The sequence below is a fragment of the Anguilla rostrata genome, chromosome 12 (assembly GCF_018555375.3).
Source record: "Anguilla rostrata isolate EN2019 chromosome 12, ASM1855537v3, whole genome shotgun sequence".
Taxonomy (NCBI): Eukaryota; Metazoa; Chordata; class Actinopteri; order Anguilliformes; family Anguillidae; genus Anguilla; species Anguilla rostrata.
Genome location: NC_057944.1, coordinates 21,395,460 through 21,423,089, shown reverse-complemented (window position 1 = coordinate 21,423,089; position 27,630 = coordinate 21,395,460). Strand labels below are relative to the sequence as shown.

General features: G+C 39.9%; 1 protein-coding gene across 1 annotated transcript in view; it reads left to right on the top strand.

Moving 5' to 3' along the window:
* grm5b (glutamate receptor, metabotropic 5b) overlaps window positions 1-26,265 on the top strand; it is a 73,184-nt gene extending 46,919 nt beyond the window's left edge. The window contains exons 4-9 of the mRNA XM_064302345.1: window positions 7,655-7,890; window positions 11,116-11,362; window positions 11,499-11,667; window positions 12,596-12,722; window positions 16,416-17,355; window positions 21,636-26,265. Coding sequence (XP_064158415.1) covers window positions 7,655-7,890; window positions 11,116-11,362; window positions 11,499-11,667; window positions 12,596-12,722; window positions 16,416-17,355; window positions 21,636-22,458 — 2,542 coding nt within the window. The 3' untranslated portion in view covers window positions 22,459-26,265. The remainder of the gene's footprint in view (window positions 1-7,654; window positions 7,891-11,115; window positions 11,363-11,498; window positions 11,668-12,595; window positions 12,723-16,415; window positions 17,356-21,635) is intronic.
* Window positions 26,266-27,630: the final 1,365 nt, after the last annotated feature.

The following is a 27,630-nucleotide window of genomic DNA, read 5'->3' as shown; positions in this document are numbered from 1 at the left end:
ACACTAAACAAGCACCTAAGATAATGTAATCATAGAATTTCGTTTCTAGTAGCTAACAACATCTATAGATCACTGTGATAGCTTTTAACCAGCTTGTTTCACAAAACATGTTTTTGGTAGCCTATGACCTATGCTGAATAAAATATTGTGTAGGTTTATGTTTCCTCTGACATTTGTCAGCTCAGTTGTATTTAAAAGGGAAAGGCAGAACAAGATATCAGGCTCATCTGCTGAGTTTGAGCCATGTGTTATATCCTGACCAACACCGCAACCTTCAGTGTGCCGTTCTGTAACTTGTGATCACTGAGAAAGAGGAAGTAGCTAATTTTATAGACTTCTTTTTTGCTAGCCTGCTGACGCACACACACACACACACACATACGCCATATCAGCCCAGACAGGTTCATTCTTCCTTTTTTCCACCAGATATCAGTGTTGTATTCAAGTCCACCAAAAGTGAGGCCAATACTAGTCTTGAGCCAATTGAATCCAAGTCAAGACCGAGATGATGCAGAGCTAATTAACTTAACTGAATCCATGTCAAGATCGGGACCAATGGGGTCAAGACCAAGACCAAAGTAATGGGAACCCATTGGAGACCATGACGGCAATTGTCTTAGATAAAGCAACAATAAAGAGAACTCAAAATGTACTGTGTCATGATATTTCAAAAGAAAACATGGATCCTTATGCATTCAGAAGGCAAAATGATTATGTGTTTTACTAGAAAACAGAAGGCAAATGGCAATTAATTTATCTCCGATAGAGTAGGTCTTCTTCTTGGTTAACAGCTGGGGTTAACCAGGCCATTTCAAATTAACTGTCATTGGTTGATATTGCAATGGCACAACCTAGTACCATGGGTCATTTTAACCAAAGAAAAGGAAAAAAGCTTATATTTATACAATTATCCTGTATTATATCAGACATTTTTGGGACTGTTGATGACAGCTCAGATTTAAAAAAAGACTTGACTAAACAAATATGAGCCCTTGTGGTCCAAATCAAGAGACAAGACAAAGTGAAAACAGATACTGAGGAAGACTGAGGCAAGACCAGAGTCTGGGTTTAAGACCGAATGTTTGAGGGGCACCAAATGTATAGCAATATAAAGTGATGTTTAACTGTGCCTTGTGATGGAACAGCAACTGTTCTAGAAATCAGTCACTCAAAAGGAAGATGCAAATTCAAACAAAACCTTTAGCTTAATTTCACATGTAAAAATTGAATCTGACCTTGGACCCAATGACTAGAGACACCAGGTTGACTATATCATGTGACCCACTGGAATCTAAACTTGTATTTCAATTTGTATTTAAAATCTTTACTTCCATGTAGGCTTTTAAATGGCACAGCCGAGTGACAAACATACAACTGAGTGCCTAATTGTGATTTTTATGTAAAAAAAAAAAAAAACCCCAAAAACAATTAGTTGATCTAATACAGGGAGTGTGAAAAGAAGGGGAGTGTACATAATGGAATGCCAAATTCTCATACTTTGAAAAGCATTTAAGCAAACAAGTACAACAATACTGCTCAGTACACTGCACACCGATGGTTTTAATGTATTTTGCACAATTTGTATTTCAACAATAAGTCACGCTAACAATATACCAAAAATAAATCAATCAGTGTTCATCTGTCAGCAAAGACAGCCTTGAGTGGTGTGTGAAATGCAAATATTACACTTTAAAAAGTGGATAATTCTAAATGATGTGCATTTTTAAACAAGCATATAATAAGTGGTGCTGCGGTCCCTTCCATTAGACAGCTTCAATGCACCACGGATTGTTGCTTTGTATGAAATCAAAATCAGATTCATTCTGGTTGTGCTGTTTTTGCCCTGGGATTACCTGAAGTAACCCTCCTTCTATAAGCCCTGAAGAGTTATGAGACAAGGAAAACAATAATATTGGTGTTCAGTGAAGTGTGGGAGTTCTGTGTGAACACTGGATGTCCTATATGATATAACAGGCCACCTCAACATTGTCACTGCCAACAAGAGATGGAGGGATGAGGGGAAAATGGCTGCTTTTTTCACCACGAGATGAATGCTGGCACATTTTTGTCCTTGATGTTTCTGAAGGAAATGAATAGCCAAACCAATGACCTATTTTGCACAGCAGATTCTTGGCAGTGGCTCAACGTTGATAATACTTAGCTTTGTATTATAATGTTCCTGTTCTTGGCCATTGAAATATGAATGAACTGAAGCAAAGCTAAAGAATTTAAGTGGAGAAATGAAAGATCTGTAAATGTGTCATTAAATTGATGGTGGGGAGCGAGAGACAGCTTAGTTGGTCTTCAGTACTGGCAGCAGAAGACCGGAAGATTTTGCCAGGGGGTAAAAAAAAAAAAACCTATCACATGAGAGAGCATCTCCATATCATGCTGAGCCAAGCTGGAGGTCACAGCCAGCTCTGACAATGGCTCTGCAACCTGCCAGGCAGTATGTCACTTCGTCCCCATGGGCTTCTTGTTTCTGTGCTGCCCAAGGCAAAGCTATCATCAGTACACAGACTCTTGTAGAACATGGTCCCATTTGGGGTTACTGTGCCTTGATTGTCCCTATTGACCTGATTCTTCACCTTTGAATATGTCTGCCTGGCCATTCACGTGGGCAGATGTCATTTTCTGCATATCAGACAAAAGCTGCAGTGTGGTGGCGACCACCTGAAATGTTTAGTCTAATGGTCTTAACAAAACATTCTGTTCATGTTTTTATAAGGCGACATACTGTATGTAATATTATTACCATCAGGGTACATTGGCATTGGTCAACTCTCCAATATAAAACCTTGATTTTTGAACCGTCATGTCACTGCTGTTTCAAAACCTCAATGCCATTTCATAGGTGGACTATAATCTCCATCGCCTCCCCAAATACTAATTTATATAACTATGTTACACTATTACTATGTTGTTAACACCCCCTTGAAATTTGCATAAAAAGTTAACATAATTGAATTTAAATCCAAGGGATCCCAACACAAGACCCAACATTTTGTGAAATGCATGCTTTTTATACTTTCATGGCTGTAGACTGTATTACATTTGCATGTGACCTCAAAATTCTCAAATTCTGGGGAAATACCCAGTTGCTTGTTGGTAATATAGAATCTGTGATTAACCAGTACATGGGTATGGAGGCTTGCTTCATGGACGTCCCATAAGAGCTAAATTTCCATTAATAAGTGACCTGTTTGCGAAGCCAGAGCAACATCCTGACACCATGCTATGCCCCAATTACAGCTTCCCCCAGCTTTCATCCACGACCCCACTTGGAAGGTTCGGTCAGCCTCCTGATGGCGGTGCACGCACTGTGGCACTTTTGAGCATAGCTGTGATTGACGAGGCACACCAGCTTTCAGCACTCCAGCCTCCATCTTCCTGCAGGCTGCTCCTCCTCGTTAAACTAGCGAGCGAGCGAGAGAGCAGGGCCCTGATCCATAGCAAGCACACTCGCCTGCCATCTGTGGTCCGGCAATCGGCAGACAAAACACGTATGCTTCTACCTCTGATGAAAGGGCTGGGGGAGGAGCACCAGCACCCGGGCAAGATTTGGCAGGAAGTTGACTGCATGTGTCTGTGTGGGCTGCGGGTGTCCAAGCGATAATGCAGTCACTGACCCAGATTAACTACCAGGCACTGGCTGGTGGATGGGTGAGGTCTAGAAAGTCTTTTTGTTACTGAACTGCTCAGCACACTCCCACAGATACTGAGGGTAAATTTGAAATAAGGAATCAGGAGAATGGAGAATGAATCCCCTCCAACACACACACACGCACACACACACTACTCAATGAGTGTGTGGGCGAAACCCATCCATTCTGCTTAGCATAGGAAATTATTATTTAACTTGACTACTGAATCAATCAGCCAATTTACCAACTTTATTTAATAATTTACTTCTGTATACATTGCCTTGTTCTTCCAAGTTCTCACTTTAAATTTTGTTTTTAGGCCTCATTACACAATATTATCATAATTTGCCTCTGGGACACTAAGGGTCAAAAATTACGTACGACTCCATTTGTGGATTAACATCCTCCTCAGTTTTAACTTGCACGATCACACTCTTATAGTCATTGACTGGAAAGCATATGGCCAGAATATTATTTGTTGTTTAGTGATGTCTCACAGCTTGCTGGTGCAAGTTCTGAAACCACACTGGTTTGCTTTGTGTATTAGGGGTCAGTAATAAAAACAGCACCCTGATAGCCATCAGCTATGTATGTCCACTTCCCCTCAAAAAGTATGTTTAATTTAGCATGATAACAGGGCAAACATATGGCCTACACACTCATAAATTATTAGGCCCCAAGGGCATCATAGATTTCAGATGTGAGGGACGAGAGATTTATTTCTCCCTTATCACATGGAAAACATCTCTTTTAACTTAGGCTTACAATTCAAAACATGTTCTTGTGTCCCATTCCCTGCTTTCTTTGCTTTGTAGTATAGTATGTTGGCCTTCTGAGACCTTAAAAGAATCACTATTCTGAATGAGTGATCATCAATCGCAATATAGCATATGAACTTTGTATTTTGGGGCATTATGGGCATTTTTTCACCATAGTATGCCACTGTATGAATTTAAAAGCTATCTTTTTTATCAGACTACACTATCACTGCCTATTTCCATATCATACAAGTTTGTAAAATTCAAAGTACATCAAATCTTCATCCACATCTGATGCCAGCTGGTAACATTGAAGTGATTTACATCCATGTTGAGCATTGTTATGCTGGCCCTAGAATAGCTTAATGTAAATGGCTTTCAAGCCATTCGGGAAACTGGTTCAGTGTGTGTGCATACCAAATTATGAACTACACAGGGATATTGAAAAATTGGTGATGCCTGTAAAAATAGCTACTCAATGTCTTTAGGGTGACACAAATAAACATAATTATGTTGACATATTTTGAGAAAAGAAGACAAAATCGGACATAGACTGATTCAAGTGTGTTTTATGTAATTTGATTCAATCACCTCCTTTCTGTCTGTCTGAAGAAATAATTTATGTCTTTTCATGTGAAACAATTGACATGAGGATGGTTCATAGACAGAATTTATTTCAAGCAATAATTACGTATGAAAATGTGCTATTTTATGGCAGAGCAATCGGAATCATTTTGCATTGTCTAAGAATGCAGTCTGGAGCCAACATGTCTTCTTAGGTTACAAGTTTCAGCAACAAGGCATAGACCATTTACAGTGAGCAATGGCAAAAATGACTGGGCTCATCTACTGTGGAATGTGACAAATATATGATAACTGCAAAAAGGAAGGAATGTTCATGAAACACGGGCTTTTCATAAATATTATGGTTTTTATATCACTGTGCCAAGCTATCACTGAATGCAAGTTATTTTGAATGGGAAAGATGGGATTAAGACAGAGATAAATATACAGGATATCATCATTCACCTTCAAGGCATTAGGCTGCTAATCCTTCCATGCTGGCAAGAAGGTGTCTAAGCAGAGGGTGCACTGGGGTACAGATAAGGTGCACAAAATGTCTCATTTTTAAACAATACCAATGTATTTGTAACTATATTTGCCATTCATAAAGCCCTGACCACATCATCATAGTATTGGAGGACATGCTTCTATTTGTTTGTTTGTGCTAAAGCTTTGTGGGTGTGGTATATCTATGAGGGTGAATGGAATATCTCTCTCATTCAACATTTGTATCTACCCACCACAGATCTGTTGCATTTGTGGTGGACCTACATGAGAGACTATTAATTAACCAAGAAGATAACTGACAATCTCTCAGTTGGTAAAATGTTCCATTGAAGGTGACCTCATTTACCTGACAGTTATTGATAGGTATGCTACTTTTTAAAGTAACCACTCGTTTCAAATACTCCCCAGGTCTGGCTTCTGATGTAAAAGTATAAGGAAAAGGTATTTAAATGGCCCTTCAAAGAAAATGAGACATACATAAAAAATAAAATAAAATTAGAAAAGCATTGATTAGAGCAGTTAAAGCAGTTAATTTCACAGCTGCAGTTGATTACATGGTTAACTCACCTCTCCTGGTTCCGAGGGTCTAAATTTGCGGCTGGGTTTAAGGTGACTAAAACCAGCAGATCCTACTGCTTTTACAGATCAGGGTGGGAATCCTTTAATTATATGTGCTGAAGGCCATCTGTATGCTGCAATCTCGCTGCTCTCTTAATTTACAATCATTCTTCACAAATGAAGGCGTCACTCAGCAGGCAGCAGTAATTATTCTGATGACTAAAATTCAATCCGCAAGCAGAATAAAGAGGATCCAATGTACTATATTCTATATACTTAGGTTTTAGTATGGAAATCGTGCTTGTTGTAGCTATGGATAACAGTGGATGTGGTTTCATATCACGTTATTCGGATAATTCCCATTTTCTAACTGAAATGTCATGGCAGATTTGACATCAGCACCAAATGCCAAACTCATTATTTCCTCAAGATTTCCCTTATATTGGGCCACGGTAGTGAGGGGTACTTTTTCCATGTCTCACACTTAAGTCTTTTGGACATCAAATGGAGAAAAATTGTTATTATTGAGAAGGAATATTTAATGCTCTGTAAATATTCTTGTTATATTCAAATTGTGGACAGGATGTGCAAATATATGGCACTTCTGACAAATGCAGCTTTGAAAAGATAAAGATGTAATTAAAATGTTGGGTTATTTTCAGTTAGCAATGCTGGTGATTTGCATGCAGTGCCCTTTGAATTGTAAAGAGACTCGGTTGATTGATATCAGCCTAGCTACAGCTAGGTTCGTAATGGTCATCTTATGATTAAATTTCTCTGTTATTAAAATATGCCATTTTGCCTTATAGCTGTTCAGGTCATTCACCATAAAATCTGTTCTCTATTATACTGAGATTTTCACAGACAATTTTAAGAATTTGATCAAGTGGATTTTTGCTTTAGTCATAATCTTCTGGTGCCTCTTGAATACCCCTTCATTATTTCAAGAGGGCATTGCAGTAACTGGGGACATGCAGGAGGAAAGGAACACCACTGCAGGTCAGCTCAGGACTGTGGCATTGCAGTCTCTGCTCCTTATCCTTAACCAGGAGTGTCTGAATGCACACTGCTGACCCATTTGCGCTTCTCCAAGACTCATTTCACATACCAAAGAGATCACAGTGTATCAAAGCTGACAGAAAGGTTATAAATAAATTTTTATTTAAAATGTAAAATTTTGAATTTTAAAGTCAGTAAAAAGTATTTGTGGAAGGAACATTATACTGCCATTGACCTTTTTTTATTTATTTTTATTTTTTTAAGCAAAGAGGTTGCAATGGTGTTTTCTTTAACACATGAACTGAAAGGAGAGTACTTAGTCGTCCCCTAATTATGGGGGCCAGTTTAAACACAGGGAGTGATTGGTAAAGAATAGAAACTTGTCATTCCTATCCAGATGAACTCACCAATTACCAGGGTATCTATTATTTGGCCATTTGAGACTTTAGCTGAAAAAAGTTGTGGTGTTACCATAATTAAAAAAAAAACGGAGTAAACACAAGTCCTTTTTGTGCTGTTAGGAATATGTTTTTAAAAAAAAAAAAAAAAATTCCCTACCCTATGATCTTGGCAAATTCTATTATTAATTTTATCATTCTTTTAATTTTCATCTCCCTGCTGCAGTGATGGCTGGGCTGACCGCTATGATGTCACAGATGGATTTGTCCGAGAGGCCGCCGGTGGCATTACCATCAAGCTGCAGTCAGCTGATGTCAAGTGGTTCGATGACTACTACCTGAAGCTGAGGCCTGAGACCAACCTGCGTAACCCCTGGTTCCCCGAGTTCTGGCAGCACCGCTTCCAGTGTCGCCTCAAAGGCCACCCCCAGGAGAGCTTCAAGTACAACCGCACCTGTGGCAGTGAGTGCTTCGACCGCCATCGACCCCAGAACACCCAGTGCATTTCTCTTACGCCTCTTCCACCCTCACACATAATTATATTCCATATCTGATGCACTCCCATCTCCCCTGATACACTCCTGTCACACTGAACAGGGGGGAGGAATGAATATGGGAAGGTACTGGAGTATTCAGAGTCTTGTTAGAGTCACTTCCAGTACATTTCTGCTGGAGACAATCTTGCCTTACAGATGTCTTGCTCCTGATTTACACATGTAACACCCAGTGCACTGCTGTTACACCCAGCGCACTCCTGTCGCATTCTGTGCCATACGGTCCTATTGGACTCAGTTTGCTGGTATACTAGCTAGTGCACTCTTTTTTTTATTTCTGATATGCATTGTGCCTGATACATTGCTGTTACAGTCAATATGGTTGTGGTCCCCACAAAAAGGTTGCCATTAGACCAGAGGGTTGTGGATTCATGACCCAAAATACGGTGCTTTCCCTTTCAACCTGTTGAGTGATAAAGCTGTACATATCAGTGTGGTCTCTAGAGGTTACTACAGATCATGGGCATAGACCTGAGACCCAGACATCTGCCTCGACATCAGAGGGAAAGGACACTCCATGCCACTTCTAGCACACACAATTGGAACCTGCTTAGATCTGGAGATCCAAAAGCAGAGAATGTTTGAACTATCAGAGACGAGGAACATCTGGCCACTCAGTGGACCTGGCCTGTGGGGTTTTGTTCTGTTTTAGAGACGCATGAATACATCAATCAGGCTCATGAGCCTCATGTTTCTGTTAGGCGTTTTGTGGGGTGATTCTCATGTTAATGACAGAGAAGCAACCAGCGGAAGCTGCACACAGATTGTTCATTTAAGCCCCCCCCCCCCCCACAAGAGAAAGCTAATTGGGGCCAATACATTTATTCTAAATGCCCTTTTCCAGACATTATTCCAAAAAGGCTTTTATTTTCAAATGAAGCGCCTCGCTTTCCCTCTACCGTTGCGTTCATTTAAGTTCCCTCTGAACACCTTTTCAAAGGCTTTGCTTTAATGACACACTTTGAATAATTTGAAAAACAAAAACATTATGTAATTTTGAATAGACTGCTTTTTTGTTTTGTCTTTAAAATCACATGCACTTAGTGTTGTATATGAACAGTTCTTTAAGTAAAAAATAAAGATCAGCATATTAGTATTGCACAGGCTATTCATGCACAAAAGCCAAGCGGGTCATTAAAACTTGTTGGCGTAAGTGGCTGTGGAATTGTGGGTAGACAGTTGTCAAGTATGCATCCTCGCTGCTCACTCTATATAAGCACAGTGTGACACAGGCATCCCTGTTTTCTGTGTTTAAATCTCACATCAAAATTTAATGTGTCACAATACTGTATCAAGGGAGGAGAAAGCAGGCAGTCTTGTAAATGTCATTACTGCATTTAATGCCATGGGGAAAATTCATAACATAAAATGAGATTACATAGTCATTCTCTCTAATGATTTAACTAGATGTAAACGTGTACTGTTGCCTAATGCTGCACAATACTAATGTCCAGTCACTGTTTCTTGATAAAAAGAAGGAATATGTTATTGTGCTCCGTGAAAAATCTTTTTGAATTTTTTTTTTTTTTAACTCTAGTTGAGACTGAGTCCAACAGACACTGCATGTACTCTGTCAGAGTTGATTTTATACTGAAATGTTTTCTGTGTCATCACAAAGGGATGAACATTTCCGCTAGCGGCCTGTAGCAGACAATATGTGGGAGGGAAGGGCTGAACACTGCTTCTCCACCAGTATTTGCTAAATACAGCCTTAACCTCTGTGTGTGAGTGTGTCTACATATATGTATGTGTGTGTGTGTGTGTGTGTGTGTGTCTATCTATGAATATATATAGTGCGTGTGGCATAACAAGAGCAGCGTCCAGTCCAACAGGGACCTGTTCAATCTCATTCCCCTGTATTGTCATTGAGAAAATAGAATATACCATTGTATCTGGGGTGTTACGAGATTAGATTTCTTCTCTCCTCTGTTATCATCTGCAAGACCGACAGCTGCATAGAAGTGAAATGATATTGCCTTTAGCCCTACTGCTGTAGTTATTGCTTTTGTTATCAAAAATATTTTTACATTGATTATTGTGATTCAGATCAGTACTTGTACCTATTCTGTTTAAATTAAGATCTTCTGATCACACACTGGTGGCCCTTCTGTTTTTGACTGGCCTTATTTCAGGTTTTTTCAGTGGGTTGCTGGAAGGTTCTGCCATCTGGGGTGCATTTCACAGTAATGAGAGAGACAGGCAATAGACAATGAAACTTACGAATGTTTACAGCATTGTGTGAAGGAACCCTACATCCCAAACATTCTTTTAAAAACACTGACAAATCTTTGGTTCTTGTTTTAAGGAAGACACTATGTAAAAATAACAAATTAATACATTATAAGCATTTGTATGATTTATATTTTTTATTTATGTGTTTAATATGAATGTGCAATTGACCGTGCATGTTAATATCAGCTGAGAATGCTTCACCTTCAGTCAATTTTATCAGCCAGTAGCAAAGCAATATCATATAATTGACAGATCAATTTAAGCTTTACCTGCACAACTGAAACTATTGTCAAGCTGTCACTCATAAAATGCAAAGCCACAGCTAGTGGGGAGACAAACTGCAGTGGAGATGTGGGACTATTGGCCTTGCCAGAGAATAAGATGTGTGTGGGCGTGTGAGTGCCTGTGCCTGTATGTGTGCTTGTTCATTCGGATACACATGTGTAAAAACACCACGCTTTATACTTCCCATTTCCAGTTCATGCATATATATATCGGTTTCCCCACTGTAATACACAGGTTGATTTAATATTTATGATTTTCAGCCCTTCCAATATGATATGACTCAGTAGATTAAAAAAGCACCATATGCAAGGCATACATGTGCAATATGCTGTGAGAATTCATTAAAAGCACATAGTTCACATATTTATGTTGGATTTGAAAACACTTATTAATCAAAGTTTTACTGCAACTCTCAATCAGTTTTGGAAGAAAAACATGCCACGTGTGAGAGATTGGGAAATGAAAGTTGGCTCCCATGAGAATGCTACAATGGAGTTAAGTACATTACAAGGCTTTTGGGAAATGCACCTCTGGTGGGGTTTTTCCCCTTGACTCTGAGTGTGAGAACATTTGTGAACTGACACTGTTCTCTTTCGCCATCACCCCTCCCCTTCAGGGAAAGAGAACCTCCGGCAGCAGTACGCACAGGACACCAAGATGGGCTTTGTTATTAATGCCATCTACTCTATGGCCTATGGGCTCCACAACATGCAGAGAGCGCTGTGCCCGGGATACAGTGGCCTGTGTGATACCATGAGGCCCATCGATGGCAGGAAGCTCCTGGACTTCCTCATGAAGACAAACTTCACGGGCGTGTCCGGGGAGGGAATTCTATTTGATGAGAACGGAGACTCCCCTGGGAGGTGAGATCGTGGCTCATGCCATAGATGAGTTTGGACAACATAGCCGCAAAGCTGTCGCAATATTTGTTAGAATTGTTTGTTGGTTACGATGACCAATATCTATACAGGCTTAACATGAAAGTTTTGTTCCTCCCAGGTATGAAATCATGAACTTTAAGAAGATGGGAAAGGACTACTACGACTACATCAACGTGGGAAGCTGGGACAACAGCGGGCTGAAAATCGATGATGACGAGATCTGGGCCAACAAGAACGCCATCATCAAGTCGGTCTGCAGCGAGCCCTGTGACAAGGGCCAGATAAAGGTGAGATGCAGGGACGATGGCTTTAAGCACACTGCTTCGGGAATGGCTCATTGCGGCACGTAATCATGATGATTAAGGATATTATTATGAAACCACTCCTGAAATTTAAGGTATTTATTCAGCCAACATGAAATCAGGATTTTAAAAACGTATTCGCAAATTTCTGAGCTTACTTCAAGTACACAGCTCTCAACAATATTGGTAGAGTTCAGAAAGTATTTGTGTGGTGTTGGGGATTGAGGTCTATGGACTGCTGGATGTGATCAGTAGTGTGGGTGATGATAGGAAGGCAAAGTGCTATGTGACGTTTCTCTAACAGAATTCTGCTTGCTCACACATTCAACTGCTATGGCACTGAAAATGGCCATGCAAACTGCCTTTATTTACCTAATTCACCCCAGCATGATTTTACTATATTAGTGGACATTTTTCTGAATGACATCATGTGAGCATGTGATGCTGAGTGATGCTGGTGAATCTTCAACTTAACAACAACAACAGAAGTTGTGATAATATGTCTATACTGCATCGAGCCATCTGTTAAAAAGAAAAAGAAACAAAAAATTAAAATTAATCAGTATGGTCTTATTTGCAATGAAGTGGGATTTAAAGTAACTACCACCCTTCCTAGATAGGTACACTAGTTATGTTTCCTTCTTTCAATTGCTGCCACTGCTGCCATTCTGGCAATTCCATCCCTCACAGTTTTAATAGTCTAAATAGATTCTGCATGAGTGAATGCAATTTAACTGATAGTTTAGGTCGCAATTTACAAAAATTATTTTAAAAGTGTAAATGAAATTTTTTTATACAAAGTGACCTGGCTACCACTGGTAGCCTCACTACAATGCTGCTAATGCTGCTACAATACTCCAGAGAGCTCTAAACCTCTCCACCTACATCGCCACAATGTTAAATTTCCTTTCAGGTGATCCGTAAAGGCGAGGTCAGCTGCTGCTGGACCTGCACTCCCTGCAAAGACAATGAGTTTGTCTTCGACGAGTATACCTGCCGTGCTTGCATCCTGGGCTCCTGGCCCACATATGACCTCACAGGTGAGTCTCTGAACCCCTAGAACATGGAGTCCACACTATGAGATGAAGCCAAACGTTGCACCATGAGCCAGACATTCTCTATGCTAGGTCATAGAATGCCATAGCTACACCACAGTGGCAGTAGATGGACAGGGAGTTTGATGGTGGAGACCTGACAGTCTTTTCATTTGTGCATGCAATGGCAGACTCCTGCTGAATGTAAGATTGGCACTTATTTTATAATGCAGAGATGCATAAGGAGCTGATATAAACCCAAATGTGAATGTACTTGGCTGGTATACACTGCTTCAAGCACTTGCTTTTTATTGTTTCTTTGTGGTCACGCATATCCACATACTGCAGAAAAGATGGAAGATGAGGCGATATACCATGGATTCCAGCTACAAACTGAATTAAATTTATTCTGGTCTATTATGGCACGCTTTGGTGCTCCATAAATACTTGGTCAGTAAAATGTCAGTGTTCTGCAGGCAGGTGCTCCGGCATCATAGTTGCTTGCCCTTCTCAAAACCCATGAATTCTTTGTTTTAGTGAAGTATCAATAGAACCTTCTGGGGAAGTCCTGTAAATGAGAGTCATGGGTGAGACTGGCCGTCTGTCTGAACGAAACTTTAGATTCTGGGAAATAGGATAGGCACTCTTCCTCCGGTGGTGTGACAGAAGCCCCCGGACCCCATTCCTTCTCCTCACTATTGTGGCTCCTAAGCGATTATCTGGCGGGCCATATCCTCCGTGAAGCTGGGGCTCAGTGGAGGAGGAGCATCGGGCAGGCTCTGAAAATGATAAGACTTCCATTTCTGGAGCTGGGCAGAGAAATGAGGAGCCTCACCCCTGCATTAAACGCTGCAGCACCTCTTCATGCAAGGGTGACCAGCGACTGTTGGCCTTTCCAGCACTGGAGCCACTGATGAAGGAGAATACTGGCCATTGTGTATTTTAAGATGTCTACATTGACTAAATCGGTAATCCCTACTGAAGAGTCCGTAATTCAGCATGCATTTTGATGGATTACGCAGTGAAAATGTGATAATACGGTGTGCTTGTTTACATCCCTTCTTCATGATGTCTCTCTCCCCCTCCCGTGACCCATGCTTTATAACACAACTCCACCGGTGTCGGTCCCCACACAGGTGCAAATGAAAAATCATCAGCGCAGTTTATAACTTCATAAAATATAAATGCATTAAATAAAATGTAGGTGTAATCTCTTGATAAGGAGGTGTGCATTCCTTGTCAATGTATGGCTGTTCATCCATGTTCATTTAATGTTATATATTTAATGAATATATCATATTTTATAGTATTTTTGTCAACACATACAGTTTCTGGGAGCAGTGGTCAAAGAAACAGATAAAAAAAGTCATTGTTTCCCATGTATGGTTGCTTGTGTATGTATAAACTCGGATCTAATCTACTTGGAATCTAATTGTGTTTAGTAGCTATTGATCTGTGTTTTTGATCAATGCAATTTGTTGCTCTTTCATTTGGCATAAGGTCCACTTGGAAACGATCTGTGTGCCTGCTCTCGTGGCTGGAATGGCTGTCAATAGCTGATGACTGAGTGAGCCAGACATAAGTGGGAGGGCATGGCTATCTGTAACAGAACTGAATCAATCTGATGAGCATAAAGCAATGCAAACCCAGCAGAGTCCAGGCCCATGGTTACCCTGCTCTGTATAAAACATAATGGTGTAATCCTGGGGATACAGTGCCACTTTTTCTTTTACTAGTCTGACCAGAAAGGTTTTGTTTGACGTACCCGACCCCCCCCCCCCCCCTTCCAAAAAAAGCTACAAAATGTATCTGGTTCCTTTACAAAGCTTCTAATGTGTCATTCCTTGATTATTTTGGTCGTAAAAAGGGGAAAGCGATAGCACTTTGTGGCCAGGCACTGCATCCTTTTAAACGTAATGGAGGTAGGGTACTTTCAATTAAAATGAAAGTAATTGTTTCCTTGATTACGAAACTGGAAGAAAGGCTGCTGCGAGTTCCATTTTCTAATTATTCTGATTATAATACCGCTCTGATGAAGCTTTAGAAAAATAATTCAGGCTCAGAGTCTCAGAGTGCATTGAATATATATAACGCTGGCTAGAATGTAGAATATTAATGGGATTAAGCAAACATATAATTGAGCAAAATGACCGGCTCTTTTTGGGAAATTATACTTTTTTTACCGGCAGAACATTCCTTAAATGAATTCCTTTTGGTTTACTTTAATTATTTTTTACTAATTCATACTTTTTTATTTAAATCCATTTTAGATTTCAGTTTCATTCTTATCTCCTATTTCTGGTTTGCCCAATTTGGTGAGTGAAGCAGGAGAATGTGAAATGACATTCGCCCGTCACGAGTGATAACATTTCCACAGGACAGCCCTCTTATTGTTTTAAAACTTCTCCTGGGAAATGATGATGAATTATTGTACCTCCAGTCGGGAATGCAACACAAACAGACACCTCCATTTTAAGGCACCGACGTGGAGCTCATGCTGTAGTGATTATACCACAAGTCTATCTGTGCTTATTGTTTGTGTTCTTCACACTGGCCACAGCAATAAAACCGCTCACTCTCATCTGCTTTCATGCAATTATTCATTTCAAATGGTGGAGACGAAGGTCTGTAGATTATTACCGACAAGTTTATCTGCTCCTTCTCTCCATTATTATTTGTATGCTGACACAATTTTCATTATGATTTATTAAGTCCAATTTTTAATGCAGATCTTTGTCAGGGATGCTTTTTTGGTGGTAGCAAGATGATAGCTATATTAATTACGATGACATGAATTATATTGTATAAAATATTCAATTGTACTGAAGTTATTGGTCTATAATTTACTGTATAATGCACTGTAAGGCCCCGTTTATGTGGGGTCTGCCATATGAGATTAGCTGCACACTCATTGGGGACAACGCAAAATGTTCTATCATGGAGCTCCAGTACACATTTAAATTCAGGACAATGAAAGCTAATTTGTGTAGAAATAGCTCTACAGCTCACCTTGACTTGGTTTAACGGCTGTATACGTTTACTGCTATGAGTCAGTGCATTGAAACAATAATATTCCTCTGCTTTCACAACAGCTTGGTTTATGCCAAAATGTGTAAACAAGTAGTTTTGTGTTTTCTTCAGGTTATTCATTTACTTTGCTGCCTGGAAGCAACTCCTATTTTAATTAACCGTCACAGTAAGCAAGCACAATGGAGCAAACCAATAATACGGCAATTCACTGCAAGTTGTTTTCAGATTTTAAAACAAATTAGAAAAAATTTAAAATACTCAATAACACATTTATAAAAAACAAATAATGTCAGGTTCTGATCTTGTGTGGCATTATAGACTCAAGACAGTACCATAACTCAGTGCAGACACCACTGTAACACTTTTATCTGTATTACTTTATTCCTATTCATACACTTATATTCTAACATTTCCAATAAAATACAAATTAGATGATGAGATGACTTAAAACCTTTTTGCTATACTAATGTTTGCTCTCAAAAAACTTGACACTGTATTTATTTCCCTCCGTTGATCCCTGTACGTTTGCTTGAATGCACATTAAAAAGCAGCGTAATTAGAGTTGTCCTTTGAATGAATTCCTCCTATCTCTTGCCTGGGAGGCAATGTTTCAAACTAATTTAAATGGAGCAGAGAAAACTAATCAAGGTTCTGCTTGCTGGTTCTCAGGCTGTGACCCCATTCCTGTGGAGTACCTCCGCTGGGGCGACCCTGAGCCCATCGCTGCCGTGGTCTTCGCCTGCCTCGGCCTACTGGCCACTTTCTTCGTCACCTCCATTTTTATCATTTACCGGGACACGCCGGTGGTGAAGTCCTCCAGCCGCGAGCTCTGCTACATCATCCTGGCGGGCATCTGCCTGGGCTACCTCTGCACCTTCTGCCTCATCGTCAAGCCGCACGTGGTCTACTGCTACCTGCAGAGAGCGGGCATCGGCCTGTCGCCTGCCATGAGCTACTCCGCTCTGGTCACCAAGACCAACCGCATCGCCCGCATCCTGGCCGGCAGCAAGAAGAAGATCTGCACCAAGAAGCCGCGCTTCATGAGCGCCTGCGCCCAGCTGGTCATAGCCTTCATCCTCATCTTCCTCCAGCTCAGCATCATCGTCGGCCTTTTCGTCATGCAGCCGCCCGAGGTCATCCACGACTACCCCAGCATCCGCGAGGTCAAGCTCATCTGCAAAACCACCAACCTGGGCGTGGTGGCGCCGCTGGGCTACAACGGCCTGCTCATCCTCAGCTGCACCTTCTACGCCTTCAAGACGCGCAACGTGCCGGCCAACTTCAACGAGGCCAAGTACATCGCCTTCACCATGTACACCACCTGCATCATCTGGCTGGCCTTCGTGCCCATCTACTTCGGCAGCAACTACAAGATCATCACCATGTGCTTCTCTGTGAGCCTGAGCGCCACGGTGGCGCTGTGCTGCATGTTCGTGCCCAAGGTCTACATCATCCTGGCCAAGCCGGAGCGCAACGTGCGCAGCGCCTTCACCACCTCCACCGTGGTGCGCATGCACGTGGGCGACGGCAAGTCCTCCTCCGCCGCCAGCCGCTCCAGCAGCCTGGTGAACCTGTGGAAGCGCCGGGGGTCCTCCGGGGAGACGCTCAGGTAGGACACACTGCTCCGCGCCGTCCTGGAGTTAAAGATTGTTGGAAGAAAGGGGAGTGTTGAGAAATCAGAGGGGGTAGATAGACAGGGTGACATCATTTGGGGAAACAGGGCTGTATCTCCGTTATGCCATTAGAGTGATTATTTAATCAGACCAATAAGAGTATTTCTTCTTTATCTGCCTTAGATTTTAACATAGGTTTTAATTATTTATATGTTGCACATGGATCTTTGATAAACCTTTCATTTACATAGAAGTTGTCTGTTCTGACATCTTCTGACAACTGAACAAAGAACCAGTCAGTTATTAATTGTTGCCCCTGTTGTGCAAAAATACAGCAGCATAAAATAATATGCTATTATCTTTTGTTGGACAAATCTTTATTGAGGTTATTTTCTATTTTATGAATCTAACCTACCCTCTGTTAATACATCTGATTCACATGCATACAGCTTATTTTAAATTGCTTGTTGAAGTCATTTGGTGGCAAGAATACAAGCAAAACAAGCAAAAATGCAATTAATTATATACTTTTTGCCATAGACAACAGCCAACTTTTAATTAAACTCCAATGCTCTGTGTGAAACCTTCTATGGGGAAAACCTATAAGGGAATATGAAGGTTCCACTTGACCTCAGCAATAAACTGTCCTGTATGGACCTTTAAAATATTAAAAGATGCAAGAATATTTACACAACAGAGAACAACTAGATTGCATAACTGCAAATCAGAGGTGGCACAAATTAAAATAAATTGTTCTCAACATGAAATGTAAATTATTCCAGTTTTAAGGAATCACAAGTTATGCAATGTTATGAAGTTTAAAAGATCCTGTAAAATAGAAAATCAGTTTAAGTTAGTCAAAAAATTGGGGGGATAAAAAATATCTTTGAGAAACCAATTACTGAAGTGCTTTTTACAGTGTTATGGAACAGGAAATAACAGGAAATGTTGTGCATGATAAAAAAAGGCAAGATATTACAATTTAAAAATAGAAATATAGCAAATATGTCCTGTAGCTTTATTTAGGGCTTTGCCAGGGAAGGGTTAGAAATATGTCTTCAGGTATTGGTATTAAGGAAGTCTTAGATGATATTTAAAATTATAAATGTTCTTTGCAAGCTCTATACGCTGAAAACTAAAATTCTTATGACTTGGAAACAAAAAAGGCACTATAATACCATGTATACAAGTACCTAGTATATAAAATGGGATGGGACCCTGCCAGGAAACTTGCTACACAGGTTTGCTTGCATCTCATGTAACAGTTTGGAATATATTCAGTTTGGGGCAAAATGATTTGGGAAGCAATCACATTAATGTCAATATGGTTTCACCAAAGAAGTATATTGTTGACTTCTTTTAGGATGATTCAAAACACCCACCCTTACTCTTGCCAAATTAATTGTTTAGTCCTCAATTAATAGCGAGCCGGTCACTAACCAGGAAGAGTATTACAGTAGTTATATACTGTACTGTGTTTGTGTTATGAGTGGTAGATTTGAGCAATAGCGATAATAATTTCCATCCAGGGGTAGGGTGGGTTCACGAGTGTTCATCATATTACTGTTGCTGTTGTTTTCTCTCAAACACGAGCCAAATGCCCAGACACAACCCACTTTGTCTTTGTTTTATCTGTCAGTGTTATTTCTCTGATCAGATCTTTTCTGTGATTTACTATTAAAGGTGCTAATCACTGTTTTGCACTTAATGTTGCTATACAAAAACATGATACGTGTCAAGCCTTTAGCAGCATGGCTCATAGCTATTTTCATATTCAGTACACAGCTACTTAAACAAATGCCCTAGACGTATTGATTCTGTTTCTTTTTTGCCTGGAGATATTACAGAAACAGGCTGACAGTCTCATCCTATGCACTGTTAATTGGGCACAGCATCATGACTGGGGAATACATTTGTTTCCCTGCACATCAGTTAATAGTGTAAAGACATCTGTCAGTGTTATGTCAATCAGTAAATTTCCCATGATACCAAAAATGTAAATAAACAGAATGCAAGAAATTGCAATAAAATGGCCAATGTGGGACAGTAGTATTCACAGGCCGGAGTACCCGTTCTGACGGTCATAGAGAGCTTAGTGAGATGTCACACTCCACTTGACACAAAAGATGACCAAGCTTGCCTTCGTCAGCACCTCATTCCTCTGACTCGGCTTTCAAGATTTCATCATGTTCCTCTAGAACAGGAAGGGTTTCTTTTTTATCTTCATTTCTTCTTCTTTTCTCTTTTTCTGTTCCCAAAAAGTCAACTTTGAGCCCCTTTGAACAGCTGTCATGTTCGGTCCCGAGGCGAGTGGAGGCCTTGCGATAACGCTGGGGCCTGAAGCTTTTCTTTTTTAAATCTGGCATCTCCAAAGAAACCGGTCACTTTAAATCATGGACAGCAAGCAAAACAAAGCCTGATGTGTCACCGAGTCAGAAGCTTGCCTTTTCACCAGGCTCCCAGATGACAGCACTCAAAGAGTAGAGAAAATTCGCACTGTTTCTCTTGACATGGGATCAAGGCCCAAACATTGAAGGCATTTGTTCAACGGGACCTGCATTCTGCCTATATCTCTTCCACCTGTCGACAGTGCTTCTGCTTGTGTACTTGTCTGTAGGCTAAACAGAAGGTTTTGCATTGATTCATTCTGGTGTATCGGCCAATTATTCCTACACTAGGTTTAGGTTTTTATTTTTTCAGAGTGTCATGCACCAAAAGGTGCCCAGCCCGCATGGGCTTACAAGACACTACAAAAATAACAAACAAGAGCAATAACATAGCATAAACAATAGTGCTTCATTCAGCTTCCTCTTTCAAACATGACCTTTGTTAAACAGTTAAACTAAGAATGCAAAAAGCACTATACCATACCATGTATACAGACTATTTTTGTAGTTGAAAATAATTTTAAATCTGTAGGCATTAAAATCCATAAGAAGTTATTTGGTGGGGCAGTGCATAAAGTAAATTAGCTATGTTTATCAAATGTAGTTACAATAGTAGCAGGAGTTCGTTCTACCCTTCTTTTGCCAGAACATTTCCTTCTGAATATGAAGAAATGGACCCTTCCCGGAATGCCGTCAGGCATTGCAAAGTTTATATGTGCAGGATGCAATGTTGTCTTTTGGTTTCATCACTGAACAGACGTTTACCCAGTTTCACACACACAAAAATCGAGTGTGAGAGCAAACACAGGGCTTTGGCATTTGTGCTAGACTTCCTGTAGGGACTTGTATGCCTCAATCCTGATTCCTGACAGTTGGGTACATAGGAAACCAGGCTGAGGATTTGGTGTCTTATTGTGCCACCTGCACAGCTGTCTGCCCCAAAGAAACCGTACTGTAGAGCCAACCTCCAGCCATTAGGGGGCAGCACTCTTTCGGTAACATCCCTGCAGCTATTACTACAATACCATTTAAGTGTGCTTTCCCCCCCCAAAGTATCATACTATGCCTAACATTAGCTTTTTGTTATTTCATGATTTTTTACAACATATTACATGTGATAATGCTTTCATTTCCAGCTAGCATTTTTCACTTGAACATGTACAGAGCTATCATGATAATGTGCATTTGTTATTATTTGGGTTGTTGCTGTCATTGTTGTTATTATTATTTTGTTATTCAGTTTATCTCAGTGTTTTCCTCAAGCAACCATATGGATCTATGGTTATCGTCCTTTTCCCCCAATGGCATTGTTTTCTCTTTTTACGTGTACTAGGACAGAGACTATGAAGAGTTAAATGTCATACTGGCCCTTGTATTCAGAATGCAACATGTGCAATTTTAGCTATTGAAATAACAGTGGACTGCATGGACCAATTCTGAAATGTGCAGCGGTGTGTATCTGAAGGGCAGTTGGGGCTGGAGAAGCACTGGTCTTCTGAGCACAAAGTGCTTATGGTTTCCAAGAATTCTCTATTACCCTGTCTTGACAATGTGATAAAATCACAGACTTAATTAAGGGATTAATTAAAACTGCTGAGTCTCATTAACCTCCTCACAATGCCCATGGAGAGTTATCCTCTGTACTTCAGAACTGTAACCTCCTCACCAGCTCCCCTCCCAACTCCAGAGCACCTTCTCAGGTGCGAGACCCCAATCTTACACTCCCTGCTTGTTGAATTCACATTGTGCGTTCAGGAGTTAATATGTGTATGCCAGCGTGATGTCTTGTGTATCATTGGGGCAATTTGTTGTTACTGTGCGACACGGCACTGTTTCTTTTGGGATGTCTGGGATGTTTTAATGATGTCGTGGTGTTTGTTCTCACACAGCTCAAACGGAAAGTCAGTCACCTGGGCGCAGAATGAAAGAGGCAGCCGAGGAAACCATCTGTGGAAACGACTGTCCTTCCACATCAAGAAGAGAGAGAGCAACCAAACGGCCGTGATCAAACCCTTCTCCAAGACCTCGGAAAGCCGCTACGGAGGCGACATCACACCCGAGTCCGGAGCCAAGATGCTGTACGAGGTCGCGGAGGCGGAGGAGCACTACCCGGTGACGTACCGGCCGCAGACGCCCTCACCCATCAGCACGGTGAGCCAGCGCGCCGCCTCCCTGGTCTGCGCCCACGAGGACCCGGCGGTGCCCACCTACCTGAACGAGCAGCCCCAGCACAGCGGCTCCTCCCAGGGCTCCCTCATGGACCAGATCAGCTGCGTGGTCAACCGCTTCACCGCCAACATCAGTGAACTCAACAGCATGATGCTCCTCCCGGGCCCCTCAGGGGCCGGGGCTGCCTCCGACCCCTGCCCCCCGCCCTTCCTCATCCCCCGCGAGATCCAGCTGCCCACCACCATGACCACCTTCGCCGAGGTGCAGCCCATGCCTGCCCTGGAGGACGGCGCCTGCCCTCAGGCCGTCGACAAAATGTCCTCTGCCACCGTCAAGGACGCAACCTCGGAGTCCTCGGCCGCCAAGACCGACCTGGAGGAGCTGGTGGCCCTCACGCCACCCTCGCCTTTCAGGGATTCCGTCGATTCGGGCAGCGCCTCACCCACGTCGCCTGTGTCCGAGTCCGCCCTCTGCATCCCGTCCTCCCCCAAGTATGACAGACTGGTGCTGCGAGACTACAGCCAGAGCTCCTCATCCTTGTGAAGAGCACAGACAGGTAAAGGGTGGGGTGGGGGGGGGTAGGGGTTGGGGAAGAAGAAAACCCCCTGTGAACAAATGTTGGCAAAATGTGACAGTGCGATGATGACAGCGCCTGACAACTACGAGAGCAACGCGCCTACTGTGTCTTCTATGTTTACAATAGTTTTGGTAGCTGAAGTATAAAGTAGAGGAGATAGACAGCGGTGACCGATCCAACTGATGAAGCTACTGAGGAAACAGAATGGTTTGGAAGAAGATTTAAAAAATGGTTTGAGTTCCAATCCTTTGGAGTCTTTTTGAGTTAGATTGGTTTTCATTTGGTAGTGGCCTTACACAAACACGGCTTTCAAATAATTAGAACAGTTTTAGAATCAGGCATCTGTGGGCATCCATTCCCTGAGGACCCACACCTCCATAGTGTTGGCTTTGCTTGGAGGGCCTGAAGAAAGGAAAGGCTGAGGGAAATGATACCGTCCGTGGGAGCTGTGTGGCGTGGGTGCCTAGACCATGCCACAGAACAGTCCATCTGGTCTGCCTGGGCTACACTGTAAATATAAAGGAATTTGGTCCTTGATGGAAAGTTAGACATGTTACTACGAAGTGCTTAGTTTGACTACCAAGAAAAAGTGTACATATAAAATCGCATTTGTCATATGAAGCTTTTTTCTTCTAATATTTCTTTCTTTATGACTTTATATTGTTATTTCTTTGTATTTATTTTTTTTCCAGACCAGACTCTTCATGATTTTGAATGTACACTGTAATTCTCGAAAGACGTGGGACCAAAATGATCTTGTACCTCTTGAGTGTTTGGGAAAGGGTTGTCCATAGGATAAAGTGGTCTACATAGATCTGAAGTGACTGACGTTAGCATTTACTCAGACTGTACTGTACTGTACTGATTCAATGTTTAAAACTGAAAGTGTTTAAACGTTAGTTTAACAAAGTGAATTTCTTATTTGAGTGAAAAATGGTAAATTTATGGCAGCATATTTCATATTAAAACATCAACCATCAATCATTTAATGTTAATATTGTTGTGGGTTATTAAAGGCCAACTGATTCTTGTTTCACTCATGGTATTTCCCCCATATAATAAGGGCTCTTATGTATTTGAAATGCATATTATCCTGCAGTGCTGGTACACTTTCTACCCCCTTTCAGCTCTGAATACAGAGGGTGACCCTAAAATAGCAAATATCAAGATGAAATTGATGAAAACATAAAAACACAGCTGTAATTAATACAAATGTCAAAGAGCATAACTTGATTTACTACAAAATTATGATTACTACTGTCTGTTCACCAAGATGCCAATAAGTACAAAATTTATTTTCTATTTAGCATAGCATATATCTGTTGTATATAAGGGCATGCTAAAATTATTATTTTAATTTGCAATGAAGGCAATCCCAGATTCATTACAGAAAATTTAAAAATGCAAAAAGATTTTACACAAACTTCAACAAACATCTTTTTTAAATGATCGTATCATAATAACTATACCTACATGTATAATTGTGTTTAAATGAATGTGGAAAAATGCAGTTGTTCAATGGTAAAATATAAAATATATAAACATAAATATTTGTGCCAAAAAGGAGGGAGGTGGGGTTTTAAGTGTTTTCATAAAATCAGAAGTAGAAAATGTTTTTATTGTTTTGGGTATTATTTTTTATATAATATTCCAGATTTTGAAACATAAAGCAATACTAAGAACAAAAAATATAAATATACACATACACAAAACACATGTACAAAAGAAAAACATGCTCCTACAATATCATAGTTGAGCTGTTAGACTTTTTCATTTTCATGACCATTATATGGCAAGATATTATTCTTGTATTTGTTTAATAGATGAAATGAGATGCCCACAGCCAAGAAGAAATTTAAAGATGTAGATACAGTTAAAACCAGCCATGAGGAAATACTCTTAAGTTTAAGGCTTTTCTGAAGTAAAACTTGCTGATGAAGTGACCAAAACTATACTGCTGAATCTTATTTCCTCTGTGCTTTTGCAGAATGAATTCATGTGTATTTAAAACTCTTAAGACTGTGAAAACCTTCCAGTTTAAGGGCACCCTGGGTATATTTAAATATTATGTGTGTATATCTAATGGGTAGGCAAACATGAAATGTCTTTATGCCTTTTCATAAACTCATATAACAGTAAATAGTTAGCTGTTATTGAGCATAATTATGAACCGCAAGATTATTTGGTTTATTACATTTATTATTTTCATAACGTTCTCAAACATTGTGCAATACACAATGCATCTGGCAAGATGACCTTTTGAATGCAAAACTGTACAACACAAAAAATAAGGGAATGTATTTCAGGTGTGATTCTGAAACACTGAAGTACTCTCAACACAAAAATAACAATGTTTATATTGTCTTTTTCCCCCTCAATGCTTCTAAAAATACAATTAGGTCAGTGCCAAGGCACAATGGTACTGTTTTCAGATGTGAACGGTAGTGTAGTGATATGTATTGTTCAGTTACTGTGCATATGGCTTCATCTTTCCTAGCATAATAATAAAAAAAACACTAAAACTAGATACTAGAGAGATGTTCTGTGAAATTAAATATTTAGAAAATTACGGACCCTATTTTTGTACGTTTACAATGTGGGAGACATAAAACTTTCCCCCTGATGTGAAAATAAATGTGTGTGAAGATTATCCTTCACAAGCTAAGTCATGTACCAGCTGGCACATGCTCGATATCGGCTCATTCAAAACACAGTAGAAATGAGCGACTGACTGAAGCAAAGAAGGCTTTTAGACTTACTAAAGGCATAAGTTAAACTACGCTGCAGTCACATGACATTGTTTTGTTTTGAGGCATATGGACTGAAGTATTGTGAAAGTGGTCAATAAAAGTGCAATGATATGTGTCCTTCATAGAAGTAATTTTGTGCACTGCAAAAAAATATTTCATTTTGTGATTACACTTAAAATCTTATTTATTTTAAAATGAGCAAGATGGATAAGATTGATCTCAATTATAAATTGCCTATTTTAAATATGATCAGTGTTAGTGTTTCTTTCATTTCTTAAAATTTGGGACTAAACAAATATGTTTTGTAGAGAGATAAATTATATTGCTATTTAAAATAGTATTTGTTATTTTTGCAGTGGAAAAAGAATCAGTGATATGAATTTTTCTTAAATTTACATCTATGTTTACATTTAGCTAGAGGCATTTTAAGATCATTCATAACTGTAAATTTCTGTAATCTGTCACTAACACAGTAACTTGACTTCAAAAAAATGTCCAAAATCAAAACAAATGTGTGCTCTCCCGAAAATAGGGTCCAAAAGGAATTTTTAAAGCAAAATACAGTATCTGCAAAGTGTACATTTTTGAGAGTGATTTTATGGTTCAATACAGAAATAAAGAATTATGGAGAGGGTGATGTATATTACTAAATCCCGTTCCACTATGTGCCAACTGTTGAATCTGTATGAACTGTCACAAGTGCTTTCATTTTTTATGTTTCTGACATTTGATAATTGTTTCCATTTTTTTGCAATGTACTTTTTATTTGTTTTTGTTTTTTTGCTGCTTTTCTGACTCACAGAACTTTAGAATGTAATATGATATTATTGCCGTGAAGCTGGAAGAGATTTTTATTACTATTTGTTGACATTTTAATAGTTTCTGCTTTGTAAATGTGAGAAATGAAAAAGATTATTGCTGTTTAGACACATATTTCATTGTTTGAGTTTTCTTACATTGACGGACCATTGTGTTATTGTACTACAAAGTACTTTTTGAACATTATTAAAAACCTGGAATTAATATCTGATGTTTTTTCATTTTATAATTCCTATTGTTATATCTAAAACTATTGAACTACTATTGGCCTGTGGGTGGTGGAATCTATTATTACTTGTGTAATAAATGCTGCAAAGAGAATTTATAAGAATTAAAAAATGTCAGCTTTCTTCAGTAATTTAACCAGGCCCATTGCTAACTAGAGCTAATCAATCGTGGAGGGCCAGTGTGTATGCAGATTTCATGTGAATTACCCAGGTTCAAATAGCTCATTGGTACTGTAGTATACAGCAAGTTGGTTCACTGGTAGAGTAGATCACAGAAAAAGGTTTCATTTTGAGATACAAGAAAAGTCTTTATCTGTCACAGATGAACTTATTAGATATTTAGCTAAAACCAGTTAGTTGGCCAATGAAAAATAATAATAAATAAAATACTTTCACATACCATAGCTGTATTTATGTAACCTGGGCCAAACTCTATGAGGTCAAGCTGGGATCTTCAGAGCTGTCCTGAAAAAATATGATCCACAGACCGTGGTATTACAATTGGTCTCGCTCACCATTGGTTTATAGCAATAGCCAGTCCTACAACAGCCAAGAGTGGCTTTAAATCTCAAAATAGGACCTAACAAAAACATAATACAAATGATTTGTCTGGTGTCGAACGCTCCCTGCATAAACATTTATGGTCAAATTAAATCAATCCCAGTTGGTAAACATGTAAACACACACACACACACACACACACATATATATATATATATATATATATACATACACACACACAGACAGAGGTTATATATAAGGCAGCCTGCTTATATTTGGGGCCAGGCATTCTTCAGTAGCCAGGCATAAAGATAATATGTGAGCTCTAACACGTCTTATGAACTACTGCGGTATTCTTCCCGTAGTTACAACTGGAGCTGCTGCACATTTGCTCTACCGCTTTACAGAGCCAAAGCCATCTCTTATCCAGAACACAGGCTAAAACAACAAACAAATGCAAAGCATCCTTTATTCAGAGTCAACCCCCATTCTCTGAGTACTTTGCAAGTCAAATTTAGCTGCCATTTATTTACATACTGTAAATAATTTTTTTTTTTTAAATGTCTGAAAAGCAGAACGGAATTTTGTCTCACTCTATTGATCAACTAATAGCATTCTGAAAGAGGCTTTATCAAGCCAGTTTATGCAAAAAACCTGCAAGACATACAGTACAGGAAGCAGGCTACAAGGGTGCATTCTACATAAATATAATGCATGAACTAATTATAATATAAACTAATTCCAGTCATTCCATTAAGCATATTAGAGACAGGGTGGCATGTCATATTAACAATGAATAACAGGACTGTAAACAATGCTTGAATGCTATCTTTGTTTTCTT